Source organism: Anthonomus grandis, chromosome 13, assembly GCF_022605725.1.
Source record: "Anthonomus grandis grandis chromosome 13, icAntGran1.3, whole genome shotgun sequence".
In the NCBI taxonomy this organism is placed as follows: Eukaryota; Metazoa; Arthropoda; class Insecta; order Coleoptera; family Curculionidae; genus Anthonomus; species Anthonomus grandis.
In genome coordinates this window covers 26,198,683-26,215,587 of record NC_065558.1, presented here as the reverse complement: position 1 = coordinate 26,215,587, position 16,905 = coordinate 26,198,683, and the positions used below count along the sequence as shown (strand labels likewise).

Sequence of the window (16,905 nt, the reverse complement as noted above, 5' to 3'; positions counted from 1 at the left end):
CTATCACATTCTCAATTTGAAGTGCAATTCCGTTTTGTTGTTTATGTCCCAATATTTATGATTAATTATAATAATATTTGTTAATTGTTAAGTTTGTTAATAATACAATAAATACTACAAGATTTTTTAAAATTTTTTGGGAATGAAAGTATATACACGAATATAAAAATATAATAATATGCTGCTAAAATAAATCATTTGTTAATTTCTGAAGGCTATGGTAGTTTCTAACCTAATATTAATTGGCAAAAATATCTACACAGCCATACGTTTTTTCTCACCTGGATGACGTAACTACAAATGGGTATAATTTCGACTTTATCACGCGGACATTTTATCCGATATATCTAGTTGAAATTCAACTAAAAATGTACATCCGGTAGAAATCAAAAATACACGTTTATTTAACTATCGTGTATTGCTTGGGAAGGTTTAAGTTTTGTTAAAGGTTTTGGTGTTTTCGAATCATATAAGGACTTATTTATTTGTCCTTCATAATTTTTAAGGAAAATATTATTTATGACTTAATTTTTTTTCCGGTGACGTAAATTAGTACACAAACTATAACGGTTTTATTTAGTAAAAGTAGAAAAATGTTGACTTTTCTGACAATTGAGCCTTTTTTTAATATGGAGTTATAGTTTACTTAACTTTATGACGTTAAAATGACTTACAATTTTTAAGATTGCGCCATCTGTGATTTGAATACTAACATGACCTCACATACGTATTTTAAACACTAAAACTTCTTAAGCCTAAGATGATTAAGATTTTAATTTTCTCAATGTCCTAGGTGTCCTAAATTTGAAGGTGACTATTGGGATCTTGGAAACCGTAACAAATACAGGTTTACTTAAATTATGGCAAAGTTGCGTAATGTGGTGCTAAATAAAATGGGCTTATGTTTAATTTGAAACCAGATGTAGTAAAATATAACGTTAAAAAAAACACTTTATATTGCCAAGAATAGTAAACGGATCACCAAAATTAAAACCTCATTTTAATATAAGATTATAACCACCGTCTATAGATTACAACAGTCAGGCTACTTCATATGCTGCCCATGTTAAAGTGAAAATGTGACCTTGAATCTCAACCGCTTAAGTCTATGGAGTATATATAATAGATATTAATCTATTATAATCTACTGAAAAAAACACTACACGCAAAAATTCTTTCAAGAAACGTATTAACGGCGGTTCTTGACGGGCGTATTAACCTATGTTCGAAAACTAAATGCCGCTGGTCGCTTGCATGGCAGAGCGATGATACAAAAGTAATCATATTCATATTTACCGCACAATTAATATTTTTTAAGCTTTGGCTGATCGTCCTCGTTTTTTTTTCATGCCAATCGGAATAGCTTTTGCCTCTGAAGGTGGCTGGACATGCTTAAGTCGAATTACCAATCCAACGTGATGCTTGCAAATATAATCTTTCAGAAACTTTAGGCAGCTGTATGTGCCATGGAGCCAATTTTAGTATTTTTATATAATACAGTATTAATACTTCCCACTCACTAAAATGTTGCTCTTTGTACTCGTCAAAGTTCTCCCATGGTTGTTCATAACTTTTACATTCTAAATCGGAACCAACTGAAATCATGTAAAAGCCAACCTGGTCAGTGCTAATTTTTAATGTCACCTGCTTCGACAGTTTTGCCCATTAGTTAATTTCTGTCCACATCTTTAAAGACACTGTTCGCAGATGAGCAAAACATCTATCAGTAACGTACTTGTTAGACCAATCCTTCACCATATCAGAGGCAACTGCTAAGAACCACGCCAAATGATGGCACCCACGAAGTGTGTCACCATTTTTTATTGTTTTATTAAAAGATTTTAAAGCATGGTTTGTAGCAGGAGTCCCCGGAGATGCGTCCAAATACCAGAACCGATTTCGGATAAGCCATTCCCTTTCAAAATATGCCTAAAAATTCTCATCTTTCGATATAAATTTTTTACTAGATTAAAATATATATTTTCATATCTATTTAACTAATTGTAAATTATTCTATACTAACGTCTTAAAAGCTAAGACGGACTAAACTAATACTAATAAATATGTACATATATACACAAAACTAGCACTATGACTGCCGCATCTTGGTGGTCCTAGGCTGACTGACCGTTGGGGAGAGTCGTTTGCTGACCTAGGCAGAGGTGGAGGGCTAGTCGTTGGCTCCGCCCCCTCGTGAATACGGAGCCGGGCGTTTTTTTTTAAGATCAGCAAAGTTTTTTTTGTTGTTTCCAAAATTTGAATTTTTTGGACAGCGCTAAAAGCTAGCCGGATGGTCGATGCTGCTTTTTTTTTTTAATATTCTGTGTACAAGTGGTAATAACCTTGCACTTGCGGCAACGCGTGACCAAACTCCTGGCAGCGATGGCACTGTTCATTCTGCCTTATGTTATCGATTGTAAACGTTTTGAATCCATCAACTTGAACGCTAATATTCAGGAGGGCATCAATCTTGTAAATGTCTTCTTGCTCTTTAGGAATGAGGACTCGGAAACAGTTGCAGTTCAGCATATAGAGCTCAATATAGTAAATGCTATTTCAAATTTAAATGCGCCACACCTTGCAATACTGCGGGTAAATGAATTTTGGATCGGGTAGGATGAGCATAGAGCACAAGGCATGCGGTGTGATGTCCGGAGATGGAGAGCAAGAAGCTTTATAAGCCTAGAGATTTAATTTAATTTGGCCTTGTCATACTTTTTTTGGTAATATGCCTACGTTTTATAGCAATCATAGTTCATTTAAGTATTAAAAGCAAATTAATTTGTTTGCTAAGATTTAGTGATTATTTACTACATTTGGTATTAATTGAATACAGTTTGAACTGCAGTTGTGACTGCAGCTAGAACCATGATAATTTTAGACTGGTCTTTTCATGTATCGTTTTCTTGGTGTTTAGTGTAATTTTTGGGTAAGAGAGGTTAGGGTCTTAAAGTATTGTTTGGTGGTCATTATACTTATTCCCATTAAAATGGAGTTTAAAAATGGTAACATTTTCGAATACTTACAAAAAAATATATTCAAGTTTTTTTTTCTGAAACTTCAAGCCGTAGAGCCAAAAAAATACAGTTATTCATGAACACCGTTTTCGTCCTACATGTTTAATTTATTTTCTGAATTTTAATCAACATATATTTTATACTGGATAATATTATCACAAAAATTACTTGCTAGCATTTCGTATTCTGTCGATGAACACTTATTGTCAGGTCTAATCTGAGTTTTATCCTAATAATTGTAATTTGCTTACAGAGTTGAGCCTGTTACCACAGCAGTAGAACCGATCCCAATCAAATTTAAATCTTTCGGGAAAAGCAGAATGGTAGTGAACTCTGTAGTCAAGGAAGAAAAACCGCCATCGGAGCAGGCTATTAGCAAAAATCTATTACCTCAAGAAGTCCCCTTACCTGAGCATATGCCATCTCCCAGTTTAGAAGGGGCTCAGATGCAACCGCCTCAAAGAGTTTTAATGGGTATTATGGGAAACTTAAAACTGGCTACTCATGGACAGGGATTGGTAATAGATACCAATAAGTTAGTGGAGTTACCAGGAGGGCAATTAGGTCTAGTCTCCCTGCCTGCAGTGGTGCAAGGAGCAAATGGGGAAGAAATTAAACTGAAGACGGAGATTGCTGGCTTTAATCTCCCTCAAGTAGAAGGGAGTGCAGCTAAGCATGAGGTTAGTACTTCTACTAATTTTCATGGAAGTGAAGCTGTGTCCTTTTCAAATGTGCCGACGTTTAGTACGACAGAAACTTTTACATTTCAGACATTTAACTGAGGCTTAATTTCTTAAAATGTTGTTTGTTCGATTTTGAGCCTCATAAGTGGCGAAATATTTTATTTACAGATATGTTTAAAATAAAGTTTCTTCTCGACACAACCGGTTTAGGATTTCGAATTTGTGTCATTTATTTTGATCTCGGAAATGGCTATTTTGGGTACGAGCGATTTAAATGTCTATCTGTATTTATTTGATGTGTTAGATCAGTGTTGTAGATTTCCATTTGAGATATTAAAGACATTGCAAAAAAGTACAATTTTTATTACCATTTAAAATATTATTCACATTTAACTTGATCTTACCGTATGGATGATATACGAGTATGATTAAGAAACAAACTTCTTTTTATGTCACCTATATTTTTTTTAACTTTTTTTATTAAAGGTTTTTAAAGTTATTTTTTGTAAACTTAAGTTAATGTAGTAAATCTTATCAATTGATTAGCAATTTTTTTCTTGTATATATTCTAAAACCTTTATATTTCGTCGAAATTTGTAAGTTATATTAGCATGTAATATGTATAGTTTATAAATGATAATAAATTCATGAATTTTTTATATTGTGACAAGGGAGGTTTCATTTAGTGTTCCTGACCAGATTAGAACTCTAATGTCACTTAATTTACCATGATAAGTACCGGGCGTACAACTAAGAGAGGTCGCCAGCCATCATTCAGTAACTAGTCATCGCACAGCGTAGGATAAAAATATTTCTCATAAAAGCGGCAAAGAGAAATTGCTGGAAATTATTTACAAGTTCGTACGATGACCGCTAGGGGGCATAATACAACATTAAAATAGAAAAAATAGTTTTTTTTGAAAATATTCAAAGTGAATCCTAGAGAAGAATGATGCCATTTTAAAGTATGATAAATTCTAAACACTTTTGGTCATTAGGTCAAACTTTTTTTCTAATCTGTCAAATAATAGGTGGGGGAAAGGTTGAATATTTATACCTAAAATTGTTGATAACTTTTGATTGACCGAACGAATTTTAACAGGCTTGCCTTTGTTTTAAAGGGTAATTATCAGGCTTTTACAGTCTGGCTATTCTTTCTGCGGCTACGAAAGGAATGCAGTATGGCACGTTGCAATTGGTTAACGTTTCGTTGCTATGGAGACGTTCCGGTTGCGATTGAGCAAAGAGTCGCGTGCTGTCACGTGCTTTTTTGTCTGTCTCGATTTTTATGGATTTATTCAGTGGCGGAGCTTTTTTCCTTTCTTGCCTTTAGTGATAGCTTAGCAGTGTGTTTATTTACGTTTCGTTCAAGTTGTATTATTCGTTGTTTTGTTATCTTAATATTTGTTGTATGGTACTTTTGTTAATAGTTTTGTGCTTATTTTATCGTTGACATTAAAATTTTTGTTAAAATGAACAAATTTACACGTGGAAAGACACTAAATAGTCAAGCAAGAGAGGTTGTGGCAAATGTTTATAGGTAAGAGATTTTCATTTAAACTATGTATCTGTTTCATTTTAATAAAATATGCATTCAACCATCATTCCAGTCGCGAAAAAATAAAAATACTTTTATAGGTCGCGAAAGATTTTTTTAAAATTAATTCTACTTAAAAATAATAATAATAATAATAATAATTAGTTTTTTTAAACAGCCCACCCTTTTTTGTGTTTATAGGATTTGCGATGAAGAAGCAACAAATAACTGTTATAAATTGCCAGTAAAGCGAAAATTGGAAAGAGTGTCGCTATACACTGGTGTCGGCATTTCCAGTGTTAAAAAAATTCACAAAGAAGATGTAGAAAGGATGGAAACGGACCCCAATAAAATGCTTTCGACTCCAGGAAAAAAAAGATCCAGCCAGACCTTAGTGGAAAAGGACGAACATTTCGACTTTCAAATAATAAGACATCTTATTAATAGGTTTTATTTAGAGTTTAAGGTTGTGCCAAGCACAAGAAAATTACTTCAAAAATTGCGGGAAGATGGCAACTTTCCTTATTGCCGAGAGACACTAAGGAGATTACTAAAATCTAATGGATTTTATTGGCGTAAATGCCAAAATAAAAGAAAAATTTTGATGGAGCGGCCTAATATCTTAACTTTGAGATATAAGTACCTTCGGGAAATTCGAAAATATCGGCAAGAGGGACAAAATATTATTTATTTGGACGAAACAAGGATAGACAATGACCTGACTTTTAAGAAATGTTGGCAGAGTAATACCGTTTCCGGAGTCATTAGTAATATATCATCTACAGGTAAGGAATAATCTAATTAATTAAAGTAAATAATTTGTAATATTTATAATGATGTTTTATATCACTGAATTTTAAACAAAATTTTAGGTCGACTCATAGTTGTACATGCAGGTTCTGAAAATGGCTTTATTAAAAATATCTGTTTAATATTCAAAGCTGGACTTGCTACGGGCACCGAACATAAACTAGAATAGAAGGATCACTCTAAGCGCCGCCCAAAATGTTGCCTTTCTCACTCGCTTTCTAATGCTACTCTTTTTTGCTGCCCGGTGGCGACTGCGTTATACAGGGGCGTCTTCAATATTAGAACTATAATAGCGTTGTGCGGAAATTTTGTACTTTAAAAATGCCGGCGATATGTTGCGTAGATGGCTGCAGGAGTAAAAGGGGATATACATTTTTTTTTTAATAAAAATGGATTAGTTTACAGAAAAAAATACACGCTTTTCTTCAGTATTTCTTAAATATCTCGGAAAATTGAGATCCTACAAAAAAATTCAAAAAGTGTCAGCGATTTAGAGTACATATTTTTTTTTAAATCGTGATTTTAATCTAAAAAAATGCAAAATTTTTGGTAATATTCTGTTATTAGTGGTGGTTTTTAATAGTGAAAGCTATCCGATTTATTATTAGTTGCATTGCAATCATTTGAATGATATAAATTTTAGCCACTTATACCGTCTAACCATACTTAAAACTGGATTTTTTTCGTCATTAAGGGTGGTTTTTAAGGGTTTAAGTTTCAAAATATTGATGTGTACTATAATCCCCAATGTAAAACTATATTTATTTTGCATATTTATATGAATTCTAGGTTGTAAAACACCTATTTTCCTTTTATTTGAATTTTAGTGGTTTGTTCTTTCATCCCCTATTTAAAAAGCAAATAATTAGGCATTTAATAAGTTTTTTTATTTAACTGCCTTTTTATATTTCACTGTTACCGAGTTCCATATGCTGAGTGTTGTTATCACATTATTATGTAAATTTTATTAAATATTTAAAAAGTGGGTATATTAACGAAGTTATTATTAATTAAGTGTATGTAATATTGATTAGGTAGTTTCTTGGTCAGTTAAGAAAAGAGCATGAAAGGAACGTAAAGCTAAGATTTAATTGTGTACATTCTAATAAACTTAATTTTAAAGCTATCTACCAAGTGTTTTTCTTACAGTTATTTGTTCAAAAGAGATACTTAATAATATTCTTTCAATTTCATTTTAACAATAATACAAAGTGCCTTTAATTTCAAAAAATTCTATATATTACACGCTGCCCGCCGCGATGTACGAAAATATTCCTTATTAAAAATGTTTCAAACACCCCCCGTATCGTAAAGGATTGCCGTCGAAACTAAATAATGATTTACGACCGCGTAAAAAAAGTTGGCACTGTTTAGAAGTCCCTACTTCAAACGGCCGCAAGAAAGTGAACCTACTGTCTTGTTCTTTATACTGTGCTACGGGTGATTATCATGGACAGATGAATAGGGAAAATTTTACTCGATGGCTTACTGAAAAACTTCTTCCTAACATTCCTGCCAACTCGGTTATTGTCTTGGATAATGCTCCCTATCTTTCTGTTCAGGAAGATAAGACTCCAACCAAATCAGCTCTAAAACAAGATATAGTGAATTCGCTTACAAAGAAAGGTTATTAATTAAATTGATATTTTGGTATATGCAGCATGTTTTGTACAAAATATAATAAAATAAGTCTTAATTTGTAGTCAAATAAGTCTAACTTTAATTTAAATATTGAGGTATGGGTCCTGAGAAAAAAAGACTATATTTTAGACATTTTATGTAACAACTTTACGATATAAATATTTCTTACAGGCATAAATCACGACCCAAAAGCCAGGAAAGTCGATCTCTTTGATCTTGTTGTCCTCCATAGACCCCCCACTGATCAAAAAAATTATGTGATTGATAGGATTATCAAGTCACATGGACATACCCCACTTAGGACACCACCTTATATGTGTGAACTAAATCCTATAGAATTGGCATGGGCAAAGGTTAAATATATCATAAGAAGCAGAAATATCACGGGAAATTTTTCCTTAACAACCTTAAAACAAATTACTGAGGAAGCAATTTTATTAATTTCCAGGGAAGATTGGCAAACATTTTCCCAACATGTTAGAGGTGTTGAAGATAAATTTTGGGAAAAAGATGAGTTTATGGAGGAAATTGAACCCATTATAATTACTTTGTCCGCTAGTGATGACGATACCGACGACAGTGACGATGATATAAGTGAAGAGGAAGATGATTTTGAGAATTAATAAAATTGAATCATAAACAGTGTATTTTTTCCTATTTTTTTTTCGTTTCAACTCATTGAAACGAAAAAAAAAACTAAGAAAAAAAAGTTGAGGGTTTCATAATATCAAATTAATTTGCTCCATAGACAGCATTAGCGAAAAAAACGGGGGTGGCTATTTCGCATTGGATCACCCTGTATATTATGATCTCAAAATACCTATATGTATTGTAAAATACATACATCAAATACAACAAAAATATTAACATTTTACGGAATTCTTTTTTTAACTTTCAATACTTTTTAAAATTTCGCACGCCACTGGGCATTTGATGAATGAAATCAGCCATGTTTTATTTTCGGCGGCGTTCCCCTTACCGATGCCCCGTAGCCGCAGAAAGAATAGCCAGACAGTAGGTGGTATAATTACTTAGCCGATTTAATTGTTTTGTTTAGCGCTAGAGAGCGATAAACATAAACAGAGAGGTAAACCTATACAAAGAAACCTTTATCATGCCCCAATGCGCATTCATTATTCTACAGATGGGTTCCATGTTTTGGTTTCTTCTATGACGTGCTTCATTATGTAGAATAATCTGTTGTACTTTAATATAACACATTCCTATACCTAAATAGCCGGGTTTAAGAAATAAATACCTATTTTCATAAAAACCATTTTTATTTTGTAAATTACTTGGTTAGCTATGAAAATAGTACAATGATTTAATAAACGACAGTGGCATTTATTAAACCAATATTTTTATAGATGACCCTGAAATAGGTGTTCAGTTATATTATTTCAAGACAAGGAATACGTATGGAAATTTTCAATTTTTTTTTCGCTTGTTTTTGGTTTATTTAAATTTGTTTTTTCTTAAAAACTGTAAATTTTTTGAAGAATGCTGAAATGGGCGCTAAATTAAATTATCTTAGAAATACGCGCAGAAATGTTTGGGAAAAAATGGACCTTTCCAAAATAATTTTTTTTCTCAAAACCTTGTCGCTTTTTTGAAAAAAGCTGAAATAGCTGTCTCTTAAATAATTTCAAATATGTAGGGGAAAGGCGGGCAAAATGGGGTAGTTTGTCTCCAAATAAAGATAACTTTGGTATTAAAATTGACACAGAAACTTTAATTAACGAAAAAATAATTTCTACATATCATGCCTAAGTTATAAGAGCTTAAAATAAAATAAAAAATATACAAGTTTTTTGGTACAGTAATTTTAGCAAAACAATGCTAATTGCCCTGGGCAAAAGGGGATTGGACCTTACTTGCATAACTCACAAACTAAAACGGCTTCGTCATCTTCGTCTTCAAATCCTGCGCATGAGCTATGGGCCCAGTGGTGACACATTGAGCATGCTATCCATCCTTCCGTTGACGAAGAGTAAAAATCTCCACAGTAGAGGCACTCCGCATCACTAACTTCACTATCACTTAAGTCATTATTTTTCAGGATAGTGGAGGCTTTAGTAATTTTTTTCTTTTTTGATGATGTTTTTTCTTCACAAGAGTTTTCCCTTTACAATTTTTATTCTTTTTTTGCTCAGCTTCCTCTTGCTTGTTTTTGTAAGGCGAATACGATAAAATAGCAATCTTTCCTCTTTTACGAGAAACTCTTTTCTCAGTTTGTTTTATTTTAGGGATTGGAATTATACCCTCAGGACTAACAATCTTAAAGCTTACCTCTGAATTTTTTGATGTACCTGGTCTGCAAATATCAATTGGTTCTGGAGATTTTTCTTTAACTAAATTAATTTCCGATAGTTGTGTTTCATTCATAGTTTCACTATTATTGTTTTTAGGTGGTAAGTTTTCATTTTGTTCAATATTTGTTGTTTCGGAAGGCAAAAAGTCTGCATCAGTGAAAACATCCTCATTAACTGGCCAAACTCCAGTTTTTAAAAATCCATTCATGGCAGTAAGCGGTGTAGCTGCTCTGAGGTAAGCTACACAAAATAATTTAGTTATTTGTTGTAAGGTTATTGCTATTGGTTGTTGTATTGTATTGTTATTACCAGGATTAGCTCTAAGCCATTTGCGTACTTCTTCAGCGTAATAGGTACTTGCGTATTGGTTTCATTAAAGCTACATCTAGGGCTTGTAGCCGATGGGTGCAATGGGGAGATTAGCAGATCAAAATAACTCCATGTTCCCTGGCGTAATTAATAACTTCCAGGTTTTTTGTGTGGGATGAATCTCCATCCAAAAGAAGCAGAATTGGTCGGTCTTTTGAGGGCTTGGCAAATTCAATAAATTTTTTGAACCAAATAAAGAATACATCTTTTTAAATCCATCCACTATCATTTAGCTCTACCCAACCGCCAGGAACAATTCCATCCATGAAAGCTTGTTGCATTTTTTTCTACCAAATATAAACATGGGAGGCATGTATGCTCCTGAAGCCGAAAAGCATATTTCAATAGTGACGGTCTCACCCCTCTCCCCTGACCATTTCAATAGCTCAGCTAATTGAAATGCTAAACGCCTGCATTCAGTCATCGTTAATCCAAACAATCTTTTTTCCATGTGCATTAAATAATTTGCAAGGTCTTGTTCCTGTTCAGGAGTGAATATTGCCTTAAATCATCCCTAAGATTTAGTAACAACATACCCGGGATTCTCCTTAGCTTTTTAACGTGGCGCTCGAATGGCGATTGAGGCATATTAAAACTGGTACAGTTTGACCATCGGATCTGTGTCTACGAAAAGAATGCGGGCGAAATTTTGAAGCGTTGTCACGTCTTACTGCAAAAATGAAATAGTATTGAATAAAAAGTAAATATAATGGTAAAATTAAGCTATTTAATCATAAAAAAGATAATAAATAATGCAATGCAGTTTAAACCATATTTTTTAGTTCTATTTGCTAATGTTTTGCATATTATAAAATCCAATATTGACTAACATTTATCCGAAATTCCTAATAAAACTTACAAAGCCGGCAACGTCGTGCTTTCGCGGAAGTATCTCGCTGTTTGGGGACAGGTGATTGGTTGATGACATCGCGGCCATTAATTTATTATTTTTATGCAGCTCTCTGTCTTTCTCTATCTTATTGGATCGCATCCTACCAGGTTTTGTGTAATTTTCGGAATAATATCGATTTCTTGCCGATTCAGTGGCGGCGGCGTATGTTAATACTTTTGAGCTATTAAACTGTTTTTATTGTTGTATTTTTAGGTACCTACTTAATTTCTAACCTATGACTTTTGAGTAGTGTAGCATAGTTTAGTTTATTTGCTATTATTGTTGTTGTTTTGTGTTATTTGTTTCTTTGTTGTTAAAGTTCATAATTTTTAACAGTTTTTGTGTTATTTACGTTAAAATGAATAACTTTATTCATAGCCAGGCAAGGGAAGTGATTGCGAATGTTTATAGGTAAGTAAAATGATAATAAGAGAATTATAAACCCTAAGCACAGTTATGAAAAAAAAAACATTAAAATAAAATCATAATTTATGCGACACTAAATTTCAAAAATTATGTACCTAATGTTGTAATAAATAAAAATCATATTCAATGAAATAAAACCAAGCTCGATTGCTTTACAAACAAAAAAGATTTAAAGTTAATGTTGGTTATTTTGAATATAAAATGTCTATAAATATAAGTAATATGAATTGCAACGACGACTAAAAAAAATCGAATATCAGGATTATATACTTCTTGTACAAATTCTTAGGGTTTGCAATGAAGAAGCTACTAATAACTTCGTTAATCTACCAGTAAAGCGCAATATACTGGCGTAAGCATTTCAATAGTGAAAAAAATTCACAAAGAAGATGAAGAAAGAATGCGGACGGACCCCAACAAAATGCTTTCTAGTCCCGGCAAGCAAAAAAAGACCGCGAATGACGAAGGTAGAACAAGACGACAACTTTCATTTTCAAATAGTTAAATACCTAATAATTCGAATTTATATGGGTTTAAAGTGTGCCTACTAGCAGAAAGCTGTTGCAAAAATTGCCAGAAGAAGAAAATTTTCCAAAAATAACATCTTTAAGGTATAAATACCTAAGAGAAATAAAAAAACACCGAGCCGAAGGTCGCAATATTGTCTATTTAGATGAAACTTGGATAGACAATGACCTAACGTTTAAAAAATGCTGGCAGAGTGAGACTGTTACTGGAGTGGTTAGCAATATATCTTCAACAGGTACAAATTGATTATACTTATTTAAATAATAATTTAAATTATACATATTATGTAGCAAATTCAATGTTTAAACAGCATAATTCGGAATATCTGCCGTGCTCTTTCCCTCGCGATATCCAGGCATCGAGTACGGCACTCTTATTTTAAGTGAATAAACTAAGTAGGTGTATTACAAATTTTGTGTTTTCTTTACTTTACTTTTATCTCAAACTTCCCTAATCTTGTCTGTCATTTTTTTATTACATATTTACAAATAAAATATTTTAGAAGACCTTAATTTCCAAATTAATATCTTACCTACAAATACCTATTTTAAAATTAAAACCAAACCATATTTTTTAATATTTAATACATTCAAATCTGTGTAATCGGTTTATAAAATTTCGCACGTCACTGGCCATTTCATGAATAAAATGAGGCGGGTCTAGTCTACAACCACGTTCCCCGCACCGATACCGCTTAGCTACAGATTGGTTGGGCAGACTTTAGATGCTCTGTAGTACCCCATTTTGCCATTTAATACTGATATTACAGCATTCTCCATTCTATCCGTGGACCATTCGTGTCGGTTGTACTTAAACACCATCTGAAAATAATAATTATTATTATTGTTTTATATTGGGCGGGTAAAATGGGGTAGTACCCCATTTTGCCCAAATGCACATTTTGAGGTTAGGTATATTTTTTTCCCTGTTCGATTAAAAAATTACTAAACATTTTTACACAGAAATATGCCTAAATGTGTATAATTTTGCATAAAGAATAACAATTAAATATAAATTACAATTATGGTTCACTTACCTTTTATTAAATTATTGACGAAAATATACCTGCACCTCTAAAACAAACACCGCTCGACTGACCAATATTCACGCAACTTCTGAAGTGACAGCGCTTTTTGCCATCGATCGGGCATGGTCTTAAACTAAGCTGTACGAACTTTCGGATAGATGGAGCTGGCTGTACTAAAAATAATCACCGCACCCCGTTTTGCCCGCCTTTCCCCTATACTGTTAACTTTATTTGCACCTATGTTGCACCTGCAATACTTTTGCAATATCTAATAACCGTCACAAATTCGATATATATCACTGAAATTCGATGTGTAATATCGCAGCCATATTGCTTATGTAAGATATTTAATGATTGATTAAATAGCTGATTAATTTCACAGGTATCTGCTAAATTTTGCAAAAATTTGTTATTAAGTGAGTTTCAATGAAATATTAATACTAATAATCAAAATATATAGATAGTACAATTATTATGTATTACTATCCAGGTGTATAAATATACATATATATTCAACAAAAAACGCAATTACTTATAATAAATAAACATCGTTTACAGTGTTCCATGTAATGAGTGTAATAAAAATTATGTTGGTCAAGCATCTAGAATTTTAAAAGATATGATAACATCTCATAAAAGTGATTGTAGATTGAAAAGAAAACTTATGTGCTTTAGCCCAATATAATAGGAGTACTGGACATAGTTTTGGTTCTGAAGAAACAAAAATCTTAAACGTAGAACCTAAACTCGTTAAAAGAAATTTCTTGGAGATGGTAGAGATTTATTCAGTTCCAAATTGTATCAATAAAAGAACAGACATAGAAGATTTAAGTGTAATGTATTCTAATTTACTAAATATGAATGTCTCAAACAATTCACAAAACGATACCTCTCTTTAATTCTAAGGGTATGATTCAAGACATAGAATAAAAATCTAAAATAATTAATATAAATAAATAAAATAAATTTCGAAAATAAATAAATTCTTTTTCAAGATTTTCTTTTTTCTAATGATCTACTAAAAAAATGCCTAATATTGTTAATTTAAAAAGTTACTAAACTGAACTATATTTAAATCACTCATTTTTAAAGGATCAACTATTGAAATGTTTTGAATACTAAAGTGGATTTAATAATTTATAATAGTGTTAGCATAGTGAGGTTTACTATTTAAGGGAATTTTTGCAATAGTTTTTCTTTGTTTTCTATTTTTGTGAAAGGTCACTAATTGGTGACTCCCAAGGTTTAAATTTTGATTGAAATTTTAAGAGATTACAATAGCAATCTTTATTCATTGTTTCAATAACATATAGTCACCAATTAGTGACACTTAGTATATGAAATAATATTCAATAGCATAAAATATAAACAGATAACATTACATTAAAAAAACATGGTCTCCGGTATGCCATGATAATTTTAAAACTTTTTATAGCGTTCTATGTCTTATTGCGCCAACAATAGACACGCAGTCAGTTTAGCTCTGCTTCGGTTTAAATTAAACATTCTTAAAAAACTATAAAAATCAAATAAAATGTAGTCTTCTAGCTAAATAAACCAAGAAAGATGTGACCTCATAGTAGAATTTTATAATTAAATGTATAGTAGTAAGTATAATTATAACGAATTTCCATTGTACAAGCAAACCTACAAAAATAATTATATATTATTTCTTCTATAAATTTGTAGCCTTGAAGAAGAAAATAAACATTTTCGAAAGCTGGTGGTAACTTAAAAGACATATTATTTCACCAATAGCCCTCATCAAGACCCATTCCTCAAGAAAATTATAAAAAAAAATTTTGTTTTATATATATATATATATATATATTATATTAATTTTATATTAAAATGAATATAAAATATAGCAGCAATATAAATGAAAGATATAAGTTATTACTATTGTAAAGTCCAGTTCAGAGATCTATTAGAATCTTTGATGTGTCGCAGATGCTGCACTAACTAGTCCGTGCGTCTATGTCGTATTTATTGTCGCATGATATACATGTTTAAATGGCAAAATTTTATATAATTTATCTATGAAATCATTTTAAATATACATAAAACCCCATGTTGTACACTATTTTTTATTTGTCTTTCGAAAATGTCCATTTTTAAAAAGAAAATAATATCACAAGAAAATAATATCAAAAAATTGACCGCGGACTAAAATCCAAGCATTTTACAAATCATTTTAAACATTTGCAGCACTCCCAGACTGTCACCTCTTTTTAGCTAGTCTATTAAACAAAGATAAAACACTTGCGATCTGGCGATTCCTACTTTAAGTTGTGCAAGTGATTGTATATCTCTCTCTATCCCACTGATTTTGAGGATTACGGGGCCGTACGCAGATAAATTTTTGGACCGTTTTTGTATTATTTTCGTCGTGTTTTTAAAGAGATCTTTAAGGATGGGTCTATCACCTTTAATAGTTGGGGTTATTATTTGATGTGTTTTGCCGATTTTGCTTTTTTACACGTTTATTAAAGTGGAGAACTTAGAATTTGGCCTGTATTCGTCTAAATTTTTTGCAGTTTTTAATGTGAGGAAGCGTGTTTTTTTATTTGTGTTTGTGGATTTGTTTTAATATTATACTTAAAGACCTTAAAATGTTTCGACCCTGGGAAAATAGGCATGAAAATTTGGCAAATGAAGAGGACAGTGTTTGTGCCGGCTTATGGAGACCGTGGGTGCACAAAAAAGACAATAATATTTGTGGTGAAAACTATAAGAGTGATCTGGAAAGTGATTTAGACTCATATAGTTCTGATGGTTCATTTTCTTGTGTTGAGGAAGCAGAGGAAGAAGCCAGGGAAGTAAAACTATAGCGGAAAATCACGGGATTTTAAAACATAATTGCTTACGCGAAGCAAGTACAGACGCCAAACAAATTTGTTTAAATATCTATAACAATCTAAGGAATGATCCTCAGATCACAAATTATTGTAGTGCTTTGCAAAAAACAGCGTTTTTAACAGGGGTTCCATATAGTACAATATGCTATTTTGTAAAAAAAGGGATTAAAAACAGAAAAAAAAGGAAAGATGCAGGACAATCAAAGGGACTTGACATGAACATTGCCAAATTGCTAAGGGAAGTTGTGTATTTTAAATACAAAAACAACGAGGTTCCAACTATAGAGATGGTTAAGGACACCTTATCGGCAAGGGACAAACATTTCACAGTGTCAACCTTGCGGAGATACCTAATAAAACTTGGATTTAAATTTAAGATGGTTAACAAAAGGGCTGCTGTAATGGAAAGTACTTGAATTGTCAGGTGGCGTATAGAATATTTATGTAAAAAATTTCGGGAGGAAGAAAGATCCATATATTATTTAGATGAAACCTGGTATGATACACACGACATGGCAAAAAAGGGTTGGACTGATAGTTCTAACAAATGTGTCCTAAAAGATGTTCCATCGAACAGAGGATCTCGGATGATCATTATTCATTGTGGTTCAAAAGAAGGTTGGGTGAAAGATGGACTGAAATTGTGTGGCAAAAAAATAGAAGAGTGCAATGTGGACTATCATAGAAACATGCATGCAGATATATTTGAAACCTGGTTTGAGAAAACATTAATTCCAAATTTAAAGGGAAACAGTGTCATTGTTATGGATATCATCATACCATTATCATCATACCATCATACCAT

The 16,905-nt window shown here is 32.2% G+C and overlaps 1 protein-coding gene across 1 annotated transcript in view; it reads left to right on the top strand.

The window, feature by feature from the left end:
• The window catches only part of LOC126744294 (zinc finger protein 420-like), a 71,714-nt gene extending 67,344 nt beyond the window's left edge, over nt 1-4,370 (top strand). Inside the window, exon 14 of the mRNA XM_050451674.1 lies at nt 3,271-4,370. Within this exon, the coding sequence (XP_050307631.1) occupies nt 3,271-3,799 (529 nt within the window). The 3' untranslated portion in view covers nt 3,800-4,370. The remainder of the gene's footprint in view (nt 1-3,270) is intronic.
• Nucleotides 4,371-16,905: the final 12,535 nt, after the last annotated feature.